Below are 18886 nucleotides of genomic sequence, written 5' to 3'. Positions count from 1 at the left end.
AAACACTTTTAAATCCAGACTAAAAACCTACATGTTTGATCAGGCCTTTAGCTCAGCTTAAAACACTGCAGCCCTGTACACTTTTATTCTTTAACGGCACTTTTGTATCATGTTTTATTCATGCTTTATTCTTATTTTATTTTTATTTCCAATTCTTTGTCGTTCTTTTACATGTTTTTACATGTTTTTTTGTTTTAATCATGTTTTGAATCAATCGTGTTATATTTTATTTTAGTTTTTATTTCCATTTTTACTGTTATTCTTTTACATGTTTTTGTAATTTGACTTCTCTTTTTATTTTCTAATTTGTAAAGCACTTGGAATGACCGTTGTATATGAAAGGTGCTATATAAACAAACTTGCCTTGCCTTTTAATCTACTAAAATAATTATGTAAATTATTATTATTATTATTATTATTATTATTATTGTTGTTATTATTATTATTATTATTGTTATTATAGGTTCAGACGATTAAAACGATGTATGCCAATGAATCACATTTAAACACAAGTATTTTAAACCCAACAGTTCAATTGAATTTTATTTGAGTAGCAAATGAATGAATAAATGAAGGAATAACTTTTAATAGATTTAAAAGGTTTCTATAATGAAGATCAGTCAGTAACAGATGCTGTAAATACTGTATATCGCTACAACACTAGACCAATTTATTATAGCTGCTCCTTTACCTAAACATTACAGAACTATTACAGAAGACACTCACACATACTAGTGGTTATTTTCAGGAGACTCTAATATGTCTTAATAATATGTCTACACCCTGATACATTATTAAATTAATGTTGCTCATCAATAATAAAATATAGCCTGCTGAGTTTCTGAACATTGTGTTTTTATAGTGTTTTTAACTCAAATAACAATGAAGCTCTAATAGACATTAAATCCAGGCTAGTTCTGATAATATCTTGCTGTTCCTGGTGTAAAGATGTTTATTTACAGATATAAATAATATTTTACTTTAGGTTTTACACTCTGTGTTACATGTACTTTTATTATAAATTCCAGAAACGGACACTTATCTACAATTAATGTTATTTGATGTTTCATTATTTAAATCTATTACAAATAAGAATGAACATACAGTGCCCTCCATAATTATTGGCACCCCTGGTTAAGATGTGTTCTTTAGCTTCTCATAAATTGAGTTTTGTTCAAAATAATATAGGACCACGATGGAAAAAAAGAGTAAAATACAACCTTTAACTCAAGTGAATTTATTCAGTAGGAAAAAAATCCCACATTAAGAAATAATTATTTAACATCAAATCATGTGTGCCACAATTATTAGCACCCCTGATGTTAATACTTTGTACAACCCCCTTTTGCCAACAAAACAGCACCTAATCTTCTCCTGTAATGTTTCACAAGATGGGAGAATACAGAAAGAGGGATCTTTGACCATTCCTCTTTGCACATTCTCTCAAAATCATCCAACGACCTGGGTCCTCTCCTCTGCACTCTCCTCTTCAGCTCACCCCACAGGTTTTCAATGGGGTTGAGGTATGGGGACTGAGATGGCCATGGGAGGAGCTTGATTCTGTGTGCGGTGAACCATTTCTGTGTAGATTTGGCCACATGTTTAGGGTCATTATCTTGCTGAAAGACCCAGTGACGACCCATCTTCAGCTTTCGGGCAGAAGCCACCAGATTTTGTTTTAAAATGTCCTGGTATTTTAGAGCATTCATGATGCCATGCACCCTAACAAGGTTCCCAGGGCCTTTAGAAGAGAAACAGGCCCACAGCATCACTGATCCCCCGCCGTATTTCACAGTGGGCATGAGGTGCTTTTCTGCATACTCAGCTCTTGTGTTACGCCAGACCCACTTAGAGCATTTGTTGCCAAAAAGCTCTATCTTTGTTTCATCTGACCAAAGCACACGGTCCCAGTTGAAGTCCCAGTACCGCTTAGCAAACTCCAAACGTTTGCGTTTATGATTGTGAGTGAGAAATGGTTTCTTCCGTGCATGCCTCCCAAACAGCTTGTTGGCATGTAGATAGCGCCTGATGGTTGTTTTGGAGACTTTGTGACCCCAAGAAGCTACCATTTGTTGCAATTCTGTAACAGTGAGCTTTGGAGAACTTTTTATTTCTCTTATCATCCTCCTCACTGTGCGTGGTGGCAAAATAAACTTGCGTCCTCGTCCAGGCTTGTTTACCACTGTTCCAGTTGTTTTAAACTTCTTAATAATTCCTCTGACAGTAGATATGGACAGGTGTAGGCGAGTAGCGATTTTCTTGTAGCCATTACCTGACTTGTGAAGGTCAACACACATCTGCCTCACTTGAATGGTATGTTCCTTTGTCTTTCCCATGTTGAAGATAAATGGCCTCTGTGTCACGTCATATTTATACCCCAGGGAAACAGGAAGTTGTGAATTACTAATTAAATGTTCCTACATACTCTTATCAACTTCGTAAACTACTGTAGAAGTGACAGAAATACTTTTATTAAATTTATTTCCTAAGAATTGTTAGGGGTGCCAATAATTGTGGAACAGGTGATTTTATGAAGAATAATTATTTCTTAGTCAGGGATTTTATTTCCCCCTTAAAATTTACTTGAGTTAAAGGTTGGACTTTACTTTTTTTCCCATCGTGGTCCTATATTTTTTTGAACAAAACTCAATTTATGAGAAGCTAAAGAACACATCTTAACCAGGGGTGCCAATAATTATGGAGGGCACTGTACTTTTCCTTTTTTGGCAGTGTCAGTTTTTACTCCAGTAAGAATAGGATCTATCTGGGTAAAGTTTCTTTTATTGTTAAAAATAAAGACATGTCATATAATTTAATTATATTCTTTAAAATTAATATGATATGAAGTTTTATCAATACTGTCTAGGACTAAGATAAAGCTATTTATTTTAAGTCTTCTTTTGCATTATAGCAATTCAGTTATTCTTTCCAGTTATCACCCTTTAATTAAAAAAGAATGAACACAATTACAATCAGCTACAAATTAAAGGTCAAATTGAAGCATGTCACTATACAGTTGCCTTTGTTTTAGATATAATTAATGCAATAAGAACATCATTCTTGCAAAATGTGTATTTATTAAACTTGTTTGTATCACTGAACAAATGAATAACTGTGCAAAATAAAATAACTTTAAATATAATGATTTTAAAGTGTTACCTGTGTTTAAATTACTGTACACATTAAAGTAAGAACCATATAAGGTATACTAACTGCAAAATGTGTTATTTTTAAAATCGTTTGTAAACAGTCACGTAAAATATTCTTGCCTTGCTTCTTCCTGTAGCTCTCCTATTGTTTGTTAAAATTGTTTACGTCAGTATTTGTGTGACCCAGGTCTCAAGACTTACGATAACATTAAACACGGGTGATTTTATCTGAACACCCAGACGCGAAGAAGACTGACTAAAACTTTAAATCCCAACAACCTTACACGTAACGATCGAGATGACCCGACCGCAACTCAACAGTGTCTGTGACAGTGAAATCGCTTGAAAATCGTTAGGGGTAAGGTATTAGATGTGAGAGGGTGTCAGACTTTAGTCTGCTATGCCAGCCTTACACCTAACGATTTTTAAGTGATTTCTCAGTTGCAGACAAATTTCCACAGTCGGGAGAAAATCACAAGAGTCTGGCTCGAGTCGAGCTGCAGTCGAGTCGCGGTCGCGTCATCTCGATCGTTTAGTGTAAGGTGGTTACGACTGAAAGTTTTAGTCTCAATTGGGTTCGTATCCTCACGCTCTGATAAAATCAATTGTGTTTAATATTATTGCAAGTCTTGAGACTGATCTCATGCAAATAGTAACGTGAACAGTGTCAAAACGATTTTTTACAAAAGATAAAAAAAAAGAACACATTTAGCAGTTAATATGCCATATATGGTTCTTGCTTTAATTTGTACAGTATTTAAACACAGGTAACACTTTAAAATCCTTCAATTTAAAGTTATTTTATTTTGCACTACTTTGTCTTATTGGGCAGTGTTTTTTTTAATACAAACAATTTTAATAAATGCACATTTTGCAGGAATGATGTTCTTTATTGCATTAATTATATCTGAAACAAAGGCAAATGTACAGCAGTGAAACTGTGATTCTATGCTATACATGGCTGTAGCAAAATGGGGTAATAAAGCTTATAGGTAAAGTTGAACACAAAATGTATTCTATTCAAAAAATTAAGAACTAACTGTGGCAGAAAAATAATATAAATTCACAGTATTGATATACACATTATTTGTAACTTGATATGTAATTTGTCTTGCAAATAGTGATCCCTAGTCTTTGAAAAATCTTAGCCTGTGACTAATCTGTGAATAAAAAGTCTGTGACTAGTCTTTAGATTCGAGAGGGTGTTAGACTTTAGTCTGTTAAAAGTCTTTTCAGAGTAGTGTAGTGTAGTCACTGAGAGGAACCGATTCATAAGAACCGACTCGTTCGTGACTCGTTTGTTAGGCCGCCTCCCCCTCCCGTCCTGTGCTGTGTGTTCGCATTGTGTCTAAACAGGCGAGCGGCGGAGCTGCTGAACAGATATTTCACCATCAGCCGTAATGTCGGGCAGGTCGGTCCGCGCGGAGACCCGGAGCAGGGCGAAGGATGACATCAAGCGGGTTATGGCCGCCATTGAAAAAGTACGAAAATGGTAAGAGCGACCGACCGGTTAACGAGCTAACACAGAGACAGAGAGAGAGAGAGAGAGAGCGGGGGGAGGGAGAAGAAAGAGAAGACCAGAAACAATGAAATGAAACGAAACCGGGTTTTTTCGGTCGAGTTCACTCCCGCTCGGGTTATCCAGACGGCTCGGGCTGAGCTGTCCGCTCCCCGCGCGGTTACCGGCGGCTCGCGGGGCCGTCAGCTCGCCTAAGGAGCGGTTTATTCCTATTAAATTTTAATGTGGGCTTCAGCCGAGAGGAGCCATTTCCCCGCCGCTGCTGCTGCTGCTGCAGAGTCACATGAAGCCGCTCAGCCCGGCGGATCCGGCGGCCGCCGTGCGGTCACTGAGATCAGCGCCCGGGGACCGCGCTCCTCAGCCGGGTACTTTATTACCGAATTCCCGGGGTTTAAACCAAGAGCCACGGGCGGAGGAGAGGGGGGAGGGGAGGACACACATACACATACATTTAACACACACTGAACTCACACACAACACACACACTGAACTCACACACTACACACACACTGAACTCACACACTACACACACACTGAACTCACACACTACACACACACTGAACTCACACACTACACACACACTGAACTCACACTAAACATACACTGAACTCACACACTACACACACACTGAACTCACACACTACACACACACTGAACTCACACACTGAACTCACTACACAACACACACTACACATACACTGAACTCACACACAACACACACTACACATACACTGAACTCACACACTACACACACACTGAACTCACACACTACACACACACTGAACTCACACACTACACACACACTGAACTCACACACTACACACACACTGAACTCACACACTACACACACACTGAACTCACACACTACACACACACTGAACTCACACACTACACACACACTGAACTCACACTACACACACACTGAACTCACACACTACACACACACTGAACTCACACACTACACACACACTGAACTCACACACTACACACACACTGAACTCACACACTACACACACACTGAACTCACACACTACACACACACTGAACTCACACACTACACACACACTGAACTCACACACTACACATACACTGAACTCACACTAAACATACACTGAACTCACACACTACACACACACTGAACTCACACACTACACACACACTGAACTCACACACTGAACTCACTACACAACACACACTACACATACACTGAACTCACACACAACACACACTACACATACACTGAACTCACACACTACACACACACTGAACTCACACACTACACACACACTGAACTCACACACTACACACACACTGAACTCACACACTACACACACACTGATCTCACACACTACACACACACTGAACTCACACACTACACACACACTGAACTCACACTACACACACACTGAACTCACACACTACACACACACTGAACTCACACACTACACACACACTGAACTCACTACACATACACTGAACTCACACACTACACATACACTGAACTCACACACTGAACTCACTACACATACACTGAACTCACACTAAACATACACTGAACTCACACTAAACATACACTGAACTCACACTAAACATACACTGAACTCACACACTACACACACACTGAACTCACACTAAACATACACTGAACTCACACACTACACACACACTGAACTCACACTAAACATACACTGAACTCACACTAAACATACACTGAACTCACACACTACACACACACTGAACTCACACACACCATACACACACACACACACAAAAAAAAAACACTACACACACATTGAACTCACACATACTCAATACAAACTACACACACTCTCAACACACTGATCACACACACTCCATGCACTGCTCACACACTCCATACGCAACACACACACACTACACAACACACACTCTACACTACACACTCTATACACAACACATACTCCATACACACACACTCCATACACATTCTACACTCCATACACAACACGCACACACTCCATACACACTCTACAATACACACACTCTAAACACACTGAACACACACACTCCATACACAACACACACATACACACTCCATACACAACACACACACTCTCCATACACACTCTACACTCCATACACACACTGAACTCACACTACACACTGAACACATTTCACAGTTGAGTCTCATTGTTTGGAAGTGAGCACTGAAGGATAAAACATTTTGGAGGATAATGGCGTTTTTCTACTAATGATTTTGGTGATTTTGGCTAATCTGCTGTTTTTTTTTAGTTAGTTGATTAGGTAATTAGTCAACAAGTAATTCCTGCCATTCCCTCCATCACTTTTAAAATAAATAAAAAAAAACAGCTGAAGAATTAAATGTAGGAAGAATTGATATTTAGTGAGTTAATATGTAATCTGTTTTTTGAAGTACTTTAAATTTGGAACACATTTTTATAATCTACATTGTATTGCAGCCATACTATGTAATGTATAATGTATTGGTGGACAATTTTGGGGGGGAAATATATCATATTATTTATTGTGGTAGGTTTACACCCAGACGAAAGCACCAGTAACAGCTGATTTTAAAGACTTCTATTTAAATACTATCTCATACCTACAGTGCAGTAATTATATTGTCTGATGGATAACCTTCATCCAGTCAAAAGGTACAAATTACGCTAATGGTATACTTTGTTTAAACATGCAGTTGGTCGGTGGGCTTTAAACAATTATCCTATTTATGCTACATACAGAAACTATATACAGTATATCAGCATAATGAAACATCATGATGCAATTAAAAAAATGCCCACAATGCCCACCCTTTAGTATAATGTCATTATTCAGTTTTTCTGATACAAGTGTCTTAATTTACTATTTTCTTGATGCAGCAAAAGTTAGGGAAGCCGATAGTAAACCATAGTAAGTTTATTTGAACAAAATTCTTTTATTAAATATTTTTGCATTTAGTTTTAACGCATGTGTTTGTTTAGCAGAATGTTTAGGTGAGTCTGAAGTACAGCACTGAAATATCTGCATCATAATACTGTATTTTCTCTGTGATACAAATTCAAGAGGGTTTATTGAAAGTCATGGTTTTGTGTATGTATATGTAATGTCTGAAGGTAGATGGGCAAACTGTTGTCACAACCAGGTTCACTCAAAAATGATCTTTTCCTTAGGGAGAAGAAATGGGTGACGGTTGGTGACACATCTTTGCGAATCTACAAATGGGTACCAGTGATGGAACCCAAATCTGATGATGTAAGTAAGACAAAAGACACCCAAGTTCATGTATTATAAACACACCAACACAGATTAAATGTGACTAACTGCTTTATGGGGAAAATTTATTTTATTTGTCTACAATATTTATGCTACATGTATACGCAGCATGTATAGACATTACATTCGATTTGTTTCCTTTTGCAGAAGAACAAGAACAAGAAAAAGGGCAAGGATGACAAGTATGGCTCTGAAGTCACAACTCCAGAGAATAGTTCTTCTCCTGGAATGATGGACATGCATGGTAATGAACTAAACTCATTCTCTTTCTGACTTTTACTCTTGACTTGGGAGGTTGGTTTATGTCATTGTCACTGCGTCTGTCTGGGATTAAGTTTCATCTCAATATATCATTCAGTCATTTTCTTGGATTACTTACTTTGTTGTCCATAATTGTTCTAGTACCTCTACCTGCTATAACTATAGCAAACTTTAGAAACAGTTTCAGGTCATAATAATTGTGTCCTAATTTGTCATGTTATAGGGCTCTAACACAAGGGTTTTGATGATAAACACATTGAAACACCTGCAATTACATTGTGGACACCTGAAAAACAAATGACAAAATGTCATGCAAAGCTTGCACTGCAGACTGTACTTGCGTAACATAATGAGACTGGAGGCAGAGCCTAGAAAAAAAAGTGGAGTGGAGACAAGCCAAGTGCTTGAAAACCTTTCAGGAGCTTAAACTTGTTTAGGATCTTTATTTATTGTGTATCAGATGATCTAGGCATCCAACAGTGTTATCACACATTTTTTTAGGTGTTTAATTCTTTAACACTCAGTCTGTATGTTTTAAAGCAAAACCATGGGAATTTAATGCTAGGATTTGCATTCAGACAGAGAATAATGCATTTTAGTCTATTGGCACATTTAGTAAAACTGTGTATCAAAAATGTGTTTTATTACGAGAGGCTTTAGGATGTGCTCACATATATTGGACACTTTTCTTTAAATATTAAGAACATTACTTTTTTTTTCACTGTGGCCCAGATCAAGCCATTTTTTGTTGTTTAGTAATATGAAAATTATGCAGCAGTTTCCCAGAAATTTGAGCACTTTGAGTAGAGATTTTCCATTGAAAGAAAAATATAGTCTTGGACAAGGCCCAATCACTGTCTGGGAAACTGCCCTAAAATGTATAAAATGACAGAAAAATGAATATTGTTACAGTAGATATGATGATTGGTTTAAGGAAGTCAATTATGGGTTGACTATGGGTTGAATGTTTTCTTGTGTGATGGTGATGCTAAACAGTCTACCTGTGATTTATCATGCATAAACATTACAAACACAATGACTTCACCCCACTTATAAACAGAAACGCAGCACTGTCTGAATTAGACTAGATAGGTCTAGAAGATCTGTCTGCTCATAATTAGGACATTTTTTCCTGTCTGGCCACCGGAGGGAGCTGTCTAATAATGAATTATGCAGAGTTGATCTGATATCTAGACTGCTACAGCTCTGATGCCGATTTACTTAGTCCTGCATGAGAAAAGTTCTTCCTGAACTTGTTGTGTTTTTGTCTTTCGCAGATGACAACAGTAACCAGAGCTCCATTGCAGACTCCTCCCCTTTAAAGCAGGAGACCAGTAACAACACTAGCCCCACCCCTGAGCCCATGGCAGCATCTCAGAGCGACAGCAATGAAACCAAGAGTGACCAGTTCCCTAGCAAACAGTCTTCGTCTGGGCAGGACAGCAAGACTGGTGAGTCTAGTACAGAGAATACACACGTTTTTTTTTTTTTAATCAAAGTCTGTTTTATTCAAGATTTTTTGGCACATACAGGACACAAACATTCCCGTACTCTTTTTTTTACCCCCTCCCTCCCCACAGTACCCCTCCCTTCAGACCTGCATAAAAAATATATAACAATAAAAAAAATAGTAAATAAAAATCCCTTTACACAAATAACAAATATGAGCATATTAAAAAAAGGGGGATCATTAGGAAATACATAAATGAAATAAATGTGTACAACATATATTTATTCACAGTGAATTGAAGAAAAAAATATATAATAATAATAAATGCATTAGGGCTGGACCCGAATATTCGGGTATTCGGATATTCGTTCGTTGAGTAGGTATTCGGTTTTTAATTTTGGTATTCGGATATTCGTTTTTTTCTCCTTTCCAGAGTTCCACCTCACTCTAACCACTTCTGTTTTCGCGGGTCCCGTCAGAATATCTTGCGCGCGGGACAGAACTGAACTGTTATTGGTTGGAGCAGGAGTTTAATCCAGACGATGCGGGAGCAAATTAATAAATAGTTAAGAAAACTGTAATAATTGTAAAAAAAAAAAAACCTAAAGAAAACTCTCAACACGCAGGATGGACCGACACACACACGCACACACCGATGGTGTTTGGACTAGGGTAAGGAACGGGACCGCACTATTCAGCACTGCTGTTTTAATAAATATATAAGTAAATTTGAAGCATTAAATGTAGTTTATTTCATTTATATTAGGAACGTGGGGCGGGAGCGGCAGAAATGTGTATGTGGCGGGCGGGCGCGGGATTAAAAGAAGCTATTTTTTTGCGGCGCGGTAACGAGCAGTGTTGGGCACGTTACTTTGAAAAAGTAATTAGTTATAGTTACTCGTTACTAACGGAGTTACTCCACTATAAAAGTAATTAGTTACCAGTAAAAGTAACTATTGCGTTACTTTTTATTATTCGCCCGTCAAAAAAAGGAAATCAATTATGCATTTACTATTATTATTAGAAAAATAACAAACGAAAATAAACCCAAAATGTTGACAAAAATATAATCTAACGAATTTCAAAAAAACAAAACGAAATTCTCCACAGAACCAAAGAAAATTACTAAAACTTGTAATACTGAAAAAAACGGAAAAAAATGAAAAACGCGTCTGGGGATGAAATTAAACAAACCAAGCCACACTCAAAGGAAATATGTATATATAAACTAAACAAAATAATGGACAAAAACAACAATTTAATGCCCGTTAAAATTGTATTAATATAACAGCTTCACCAAAAGATAATAGAGCTTAGATCGTGCCCAAAAAATCCGACCCAGCCGGAGCCCGTGCACGTTCTGCCCAAGCCCGAACCATAAACTGTCATTATGAGCCTGACCCGATCCGCCCCATAAACTGTCTGTTTTTGGGCTGATTGAATGAGCGAAATATAATCAGAATTATGTTAATTAACACTGTAACATAGAAGCATAGAACTATTATTTAATTTAAATGTTTTTTAAGAACAGCTACACACAGTGCTGCAAGTCAAACGCGGAGGCGTTCACGTGCGCCCAGAGCTACATGATTACATTTTTCATTTTTATTATAGTTTAATTTTATTTTGTTTTAATTTTTTCTGTTCAGTAAGTTTTTAGGGTGGGCTTGCTAGCGCGAGCGCTTTACACAAGAACTAAAGGACCACGAGGTGCCGCGCACTCGGCACAACACCGCCCGCTGTACAACTCCGCTGTACAACAGCGCTTATAAATAAATTAAACACGAAAATGAGGGTATTCTATCAGTAATTTCAGTTCGTTTTAGTTAGTTTTATAAACACAAAATACAGTTCGAGATAGTTATGTTTTTCCTTTTAATTACCGTTTTTATTAGATTCAGTTAACACAAATGTTTTTTTCACTTTCAGTTTTCGCTATTTCGTTCGCTGTAGTGAACAATAATAATTGGTTACTTAGCAACATTGTGATTATCACATCAGAGCTTTATATAAAATAAAAAATAGGAGCTAATAGGAGCTTTCTCTAAAAGAGAAAGCAGCAGCACCACAAAAACCGGAGCAGCTAAAAAGAGTTTAACATCCTTAATTCGGAACTTGGCCTGTCCACGGCAATCACTGAATTGATTAGAGCAGCAAATCGTCACAATTGTGCCTCACTTCACCACGCCAAACCACAGGCACAGCGGCCAGAAGCTCAAGTTCACCGGACAGAGGAGGGGTTAACCAGGGCAAAGCGAAGTAAAAAAAAGTGCGGCTAAAGTAACGTGCAGTAACGGGGTGGTAAAGGCGTTATAGTTACAGTCAGAGTAATTAGTTAGATTACTCGTTACTGAAAAAAAGTAACGGCGTTAGTAACGCCGTTAGTTTTAACGCCGTTACTCCCAACACTGGTAACGAGACAGAAACGCGGGAGCGTGGAAGAGTGGGTTTAAAAATCAGTCTCGCGCAGACCTCTATTATACATGATAAAAAAAAATGCAGGCTCTTCGAAACTGATTTATATAATAAAACGTAAGGGGTAATGTGGCAACAGGGGCTAAATCGGTTACAAAAGCCTGGCCTACAAAAATGATGTCTGAAGGAATTTCCTCTTATCTAATATAATTTAAAATGGTTTAAAAATATAAAATAATTTCTAAGCAAACGAAATATTTAATATTGAGCTTATAGCCCAAGTGCAAAAATACAAAATCAGTAATACGGCTATGCCCTGCACAATGCTTAAACCGAAATAGACCAAGTACAATAACGTCATTAACAATGACTTTCCTCTGCTCTAATATAATTTAACATGGTTTAAAAATATAAAATAATTTCTAAACAAACGAAATATTTAATATTGAGCTTATAGCCCAAGTGCAAAAATACAAAATCAGTAATACGGCTATGCCCTGCACAATGCTTAAACCGAAATAGACCAAGTACAATAACGTCATTAACAATGACTTTCCTCTGCTCTAATATAATTTAACATGGTTTAAAAATATAAAATAATTTCTAAACAAACGAAATATTTAATATTGAGCTTATAGCCCAAGTGCAAAAATACAAAATCAGTAATATGCCCTGCACAATCCTTTAACCGAAATAGACCAAGTACAGTTTACAATGACTGTCCTCTAATATAATCAACAATGTTTAAGAATATAAAATACTTCCTGAACAAACGTTTTTTTTTTGTTTGTTTTTTTAAGCAAATAACCTAAGTGTGAAAACACAAACAGCAATTTACTGGGCTGGCTTGCGCAGCGGAGAAACCGTGCAGCAGCGCAGCAGAAATTCCGGGATGAAAACACAAAGAAATCTGGGCTAAAAACACAGAAAAAATATGGGGTGAAAACACAAAAATCCGGGATAAAAACACCAAAAATCCGGGGTGAATATGTCTCGTCGGTCAGAGCAAATTGAACATTTTTCAGTGGATTAAAGGGGCCGTGATTTGCTTTTTTTTTTTTACCTCTTTTTTTAAAAAACGAATATTCGAATATTCGCTTCGAATCAGTGCCGAATATCCGGAGCTCAAAAAACGCTATTCGGGCCAGCCCTAAAATGCATGCTGTATATTTATATTATGTAATGTAACAGGTAATGTTTTCAGCTTCGATGTTTTCCACAAATGTTAAGAAAGGTTGCCAAATTGTATAAAACCTCTGTACTGACCCCTGAAGAGTCTACCTTATTTTCTCCAGTTTAACGTGTTGCATAACCTCTCGGATCCAGTGGGCATAGGTTGGAGGACTAGAGTCTTTCCACTTAAACAGTATAAGTCTTCTGGCTAACAGAGTACAGAAAGCCAGCATATTTTGTTTATGGTGACTAAAGTGATTGTCTGTTGGTAGGACACCAAACAATGCAACAAAAATGTATCAAAAATGGATTGCCAAAACCAATATAGCTTCGGACATGTCCAGAACGTGTAATAGATTTGCTGAGTCTTGTTTACATCGGTCACATGTAGGATCCACGCTTGGTTTAATTCTAGACAGTCTCACTTTACACCAATGAAGATGGTGTACCACCTTAAACTGCACCACAGAGTGTCGTTGACAGATTGACGACCAGTGCGCACTCTGAATGATTTTCTGCCACATTTCTTCTGAAATTTGGTGGCCTAGGTCTTCCTCCCACCTTCTTTTCAGGGTATCCAGAGTAGATTATTTATAGTGAAAATTTCATATAGTCCACGAATAGTTTGCTTAGAATATGTCCCACCTTCGAGAGCAGAGTCTAGCAGTGACATAGAGGGACTCTATGTGATTTCAGAATATTAAACTTGTTCATCAACTGGTCAAAGGATGCAAATTTACTGACAAAATTCCATTATTGGACCATACATTAATTCCATCGTCCAAAAATGCAGACAAAAAAATAGGAAGGCTTTGAAATAGATATAAAAATATATATACAAGCTAGGGATTCACCGATGTAGGAAATCTGGGCCGATATCCGATATTACATATGTAAATATCTGCAGATATATACATTTATAACTTGGAGAGCATTCCGGTGTAATGTTTTATAAACTTTAAAACTAATAAAAATAAATACACATAAGATTAAATGATTTAATTTGAAACCAATTATAATAGAGTGGCCTTTTCCAACATGCAATAAATAAATCAGCAGGTATCGGTTTGAAATAATGGCCACATCAGCTGTAGCCAATTATTTGAAAAAAGCAATTATCTGCAGTTTTAACCATTTCTCCCTTCTGTGATTGATAGTCCATCACCACATTTATAAAAAAATCCCTCACGGGACCCCTCTAGAGTTTAACACTCATTTACTAATATAACAGGGGGGACAGAAAGTAGTCAGACTCTCCATAAACAGTTCTGGTGTGTTTTGGGCCACTGAGCATGCGCTGAGAGATCCCCGATTCGCCTCCAAGCAGAGTTTTGTTGGCAAACAACAAAAATCTGGGTCAGATCTACTCCAACTGGATGCCACACTGAAAATTAAATAGCCCTGGACTTGTGGCTTCTGATGCATAACAAAGATCTATTTAAGAATAGGCAGTACAGGACAGTCACTCTGTGTTCAATGAAGCTGCAAAGGTTTGTAGTTTTGTCCAATTCTAATAGATAACGATAAAGAGGGTCTGTAATTAACATAGAGTGCGATAGAAAATGTTTCAGTAATAGAAAGAGGATGTTTGAATATATGCATTGTTTATACCAGCAGCTTTTATACATATATTGTTTTTATATTGTGTTTACCAAAATTAAGAAATATATTGTAATAGAAATTTTGACTATATTGTCCAGCCTTAATTACCAAACAAAGCACCACAAAGTCTGATGCAAATGTATGATTATTAAGCTGTGTAGTCTAAAAATAGAACTATCAAACTTTGTTCAGATATTTGCAGAAGCACTGAAGTGTTTTAATGACCTGAAGTGTAATATCAAAGCATTTTATATTCACAAATGTGCTACTGTAGACAACCACTTTACACCTCCAAGTTCAGAACACTGGATCACACTGGCTTACTGGTAATGAACACCCATTAATGGATTAAAGACACATTATATTAAAATACAATTAAGTAACATGCAGGTTATTGCAGTTATCATATTAAAATAAATTAATTCACTAATAGTATTTGAAACACAAAGAAGAAAAGAAACTACTTGAACCCTGGGGGAGATTTGCATTAGGAAGCATCAGATGTATGTTCATGTTTGATGATCTTTGGTTGATATAACACTTCAAGGTGAAAGCAGTTGAAGCAGTAAATTATTCAATTAATTTCTCTTTACTAGGACAAAATCATTCCTCATCAGAGTCAACAGCCAAGAGGGACGGCAAATCACAGGGAGATCAAGAACTCTTTACAGACTCCTCTAAAGCTGCTCAGGTAACATAGAGATCCAACCAGTTACCTGTTCTTTCAGTTTTCAGTGATTCATAATCTGTGCTGTATATATGTATTTGTGGCATCTGTTTATACTGTATACAGTCTATGATTTGTATTCAGTGGAGAATTAGTGGTTTGACTGTAGATCTACTTCATTTAAAGGCAGTTTAAGTGATGTTTTACACCTGTCTTGTTTGGTCTGGACTTTGAGTTTTCAGTTTGGGTTTAAACCAAAGTAGCAGGTGTGAAGGGGGCCATAAACCGTGGTGTAGACCAGGGGTCACTAATAGGTGGACCGCGGTCCGTACCCAGACATTGTTCAATGCGGACCCAAATAAACTATTTAAGTTATTAAGTATTTAATTCTGACAGTCTTCATTTAAAGCAGCGGAACTTTTCTTGTCTTTATGGTTTACGTGCTTTGCGGCGCAGTAAACTTACAGACCAATCACATATGGTGTAATATCAACAAACTCCTCTCCTCAGCCAATCAGAACGCCTTTATAAAGAGACAGGGAGCCCGTGAACAGACGGAAACTAAAGACACACTGAGCGCGAGAGAGACAGGGGAGGAATATACACAAAATCTGGCCAGACAGGCCAGTATACAGGATATAGCACTGAATCATAACACAAGTTAATATGGTGACGGTCCGGACCTTGGACTGACGAAATTTTCTCCAACTGGACCATGCTGATTTCTGATTAAATACCCCTGGAGAACCATGATCTGGTTCGTGTGCAGTGTGAAACACTTCTAGATGGTTCAGACTTTCAGACCGAGCATAAGAAACTGATTCAATCTTTAAACAAATCAAAGGAAAAAAGAACTGGTGTTGTGATGAAATCACGCATTCCTATTTTTTCCTGACAGTCACCCCAAATTTGACATGTACTTGCTGCTCTCTACACTACCCCTGATCATGTAGTTTCCTCTGTTTCTCTTTTACAGGACTTGGAAGATGGTGCTCCCCCTAGTAAGAAAGGCAAAATGGACTCTTCCTCAGAAGAAAACTAACCTGGTCTTTTGCCAACTGTTACACTCTAGTGATCTCTCTTTCCTCTCCCGGTAAACTTTTGAGTAATTTCACTCTAAGCTCTAAGTTGTACATCTCTCTGTTCATCTGCTCCCTTTTCTCCCTCTTAAACACAGTCACCCTTCAGTACGGATAAGGGCCAAACCGGAGACGTTTGGTCTTGTTCGATTTGATGTGAGAAAAGTACGAAATTGATCTGTGAGATTTAGGGACAGGGGTTTACATTGCACTGATTTTAGAACAGGTCGCCCTGTCGTCACATCTCCAGCGCATGTGTTCTGTGGAACGCCGTTTTGGATTTTAATCCATATAGTTTTCTAATGTATTGAAAAGAGAAAAATGTGATTGGTACTAGCTGTTCACACTGGTTAAAATTACTGGACATTTTCCAGTTCATTTTAATTGAAAGGACAAAAATAACCCCAAACAAACTTTGTAACTTTCCACTAGGAAGAAATTAAATTGCTGAATGTTAAAGTAAAGTTCTTACATTTAAAAGTAACATTTTACATTTTGCAACAATTTAATTTTAATTCAGGTGTGGATGTGGAATATGAATTCATATTGGTGATTGCTTCCATCGTTAACATAAAAGGACCTCTGAAGTAATTTTGTGTTTGGGATCCTATTCAGAGCTGGATTATGATCATTAGTAAAATGAATGGAATTTTGAGAAATGCTGTTGTTGCTCGGTAGAAAGCAAATCGTTCTGACCTGTAAATCCTTTCCCCTAGAGAGCTGCTAATAGCAAGAATGCATAAAAGCCGGCCAGTTACTACTAAACTTAAACATTATTATATAACCTCAGCCACTCAAACTGTACTCCACTACTGTCAGAGCAATTAAGCCACAACATAAAACCTGCTGCTTTTTGAACGAGAATGGCAGTGTAATCCACTGGCATTTAGAGGATATAGATTTTTTTTATACAATTTATTTTCTTAAACTAAATCCAATCTGGATCCAGATTTCCTTAAATGGGCATGATAAGGGCATGACTCCAGAGGTTCACTGGGAAAAGTCACAAGTGTTTATTAATAACAGAGTTCTTGCAAATGTATTGCATTTAAAAGAATTTGGACTGGTAATAACATTTAATCTCATCTAAAGGATTTTAAGGATTGAAATCTAAAACGGGCCACTGTATCTCCCTGTGTTTCGAAGGGTCTTTCGTGTGGGGTCTCTTCTGCAGTTGCATGTGACTGCCACAGACAGAACCTCCTCGTTTCATGTAGTCATCACCGCTCTCAACTGCCACTTGCTGTTTAAAAGCAACCAAAATGTATTTTTTGTCTTTGCTCAGGAGGGTCAACACACTGTTAGTCGCGCTGAAAATGAACGGTTCTGCTGCTGTAGTTCCAAAAGGTGTTTAGTTTTCTCTTTTCTGTAAGACGTTCCAGCTAAACTAGTGAACCAGGCAATAAGGTCGCGAGAGGAAGTGGTGCCAGGTTCAAAGTTGTCCGAGCACTCAGCTCAGACACGTCCTACTGTGAAGACCGTAAGTTAGCAAGTTGTAGCTTGTAGCATACGTCTGTGTGCCTTGAATTACTGAAATGAAATAAGCTTGTTTTAGTTCATGTTCACGCATTTCTGTTTCTCTCACTCTGGTTTCTCTCCCAGCAGCACTCTCTTCTCACACCCACGAACGTGCAGTTTAAACTGTGACAGTAAACACAGAGTTACAAAACCAAGCGTTGAAATGCAGGTCACCATTTCAACAGCACTACACCCTTCTAAATGTCCACAATGCACAACTTGATGTTAATTTTGGCCGTTGTCACCCATCGGATTCATTGAGTATTTCGTCTCTCTCTGGCAAGCGTCTGCCGTCATGACTTAGCTTGTGTAGCTGTCCAAGGGGAAAACAAAGTGATTTTCATTAGAATATAACAGGCAGGTTATTGATAGACAGCTGTGCAAATACCTCATACTCAGTCCAGCAGTGCTGGCATATAAACACTAAGTATGACTTTTAGAGAAAAAAAATCACTCGGATTATGTCTGCTTGCAAAAATATGTATATATTTATACAATAACATTTTTGTTATTACACTTGTTTTTTTGCCACAATTTTTTTTCGCCAAAATATTGCCTTCTCTAGTTCAATCTTTGAACCTTTTAGCGAAAATGTACTCATTGGGACCATATTGTTTTGGTTTTCACTCTGCATTAGAAATGTGTACAGAAGTATGGTTGTTTTCATTTATTTATTCCACATGTAGTTTTTGGTTTTATAAGAAAATAAATGCGTATCCTTTCAATATCTTGATGTTTTGTTTTGTTTACTAGTTAGATTCTCAGTAGCACATCGGGGCT

At 37.5% G+C, this 18886-nt stretch overlaps 1 protein-coding gene across 2 annotated transcripts; it reads left to right on the top strand.

Annotated features, from left to right (window-relative positions):
- Positions 1-4466: 4466 nt before the first annotated feature.
- Positions 4467-18831, top strand: bcl7a (BAF chromatin remodeling complex subunit BCL7A). 2 transcript variants are annotated; one of them, XM_007238260.4, is made up of 6 exons: positions 4467-4641; positions 7839-7920; positions 8089-8185; positions 9480-9653; positions 15439-15533; positions 16486-18831. In XM_007238260.4, exons 1-6 carry the CDS (start codon positions 4550-4552, stop codon positions 16549-16551), a joined length of 606 nt encoding a protein of 201 aa, XP_007238322.1. In that variant the 5' UTR covers positions 4467-4549; the 3' UTR covers positions 16552-18831. The 2 variants fall into 2 exon arrangements, with proteins under 2 accessions (XP_007238322.1, XP_015458204.1); XM_015602718.3 differs by having other exon boundaries at positions 4471-4630.
- Positions 18832-18886: the final 55 nt, after the last annotated feature.

Source organism: Astyanax mexicanus, chromosome 22 (genome assembly GCF_023375975.1).
Source record: "Astyanax mexicanus isolate ESR-SI-001 chromosome 22, AstMex3_surface, whole genome shotgun sequence".
NCBI classification, from domain to species: domain Eukaryota; kingdom Metazoa; phylum Chordata; class Actinopteri; order Characiformes; family Acestrorhamphidae; genus Astyanax; species Astyanax mexicanus.
This window is presented reverse-complemented; position numbering and strand designations above follow the sequence as displayed.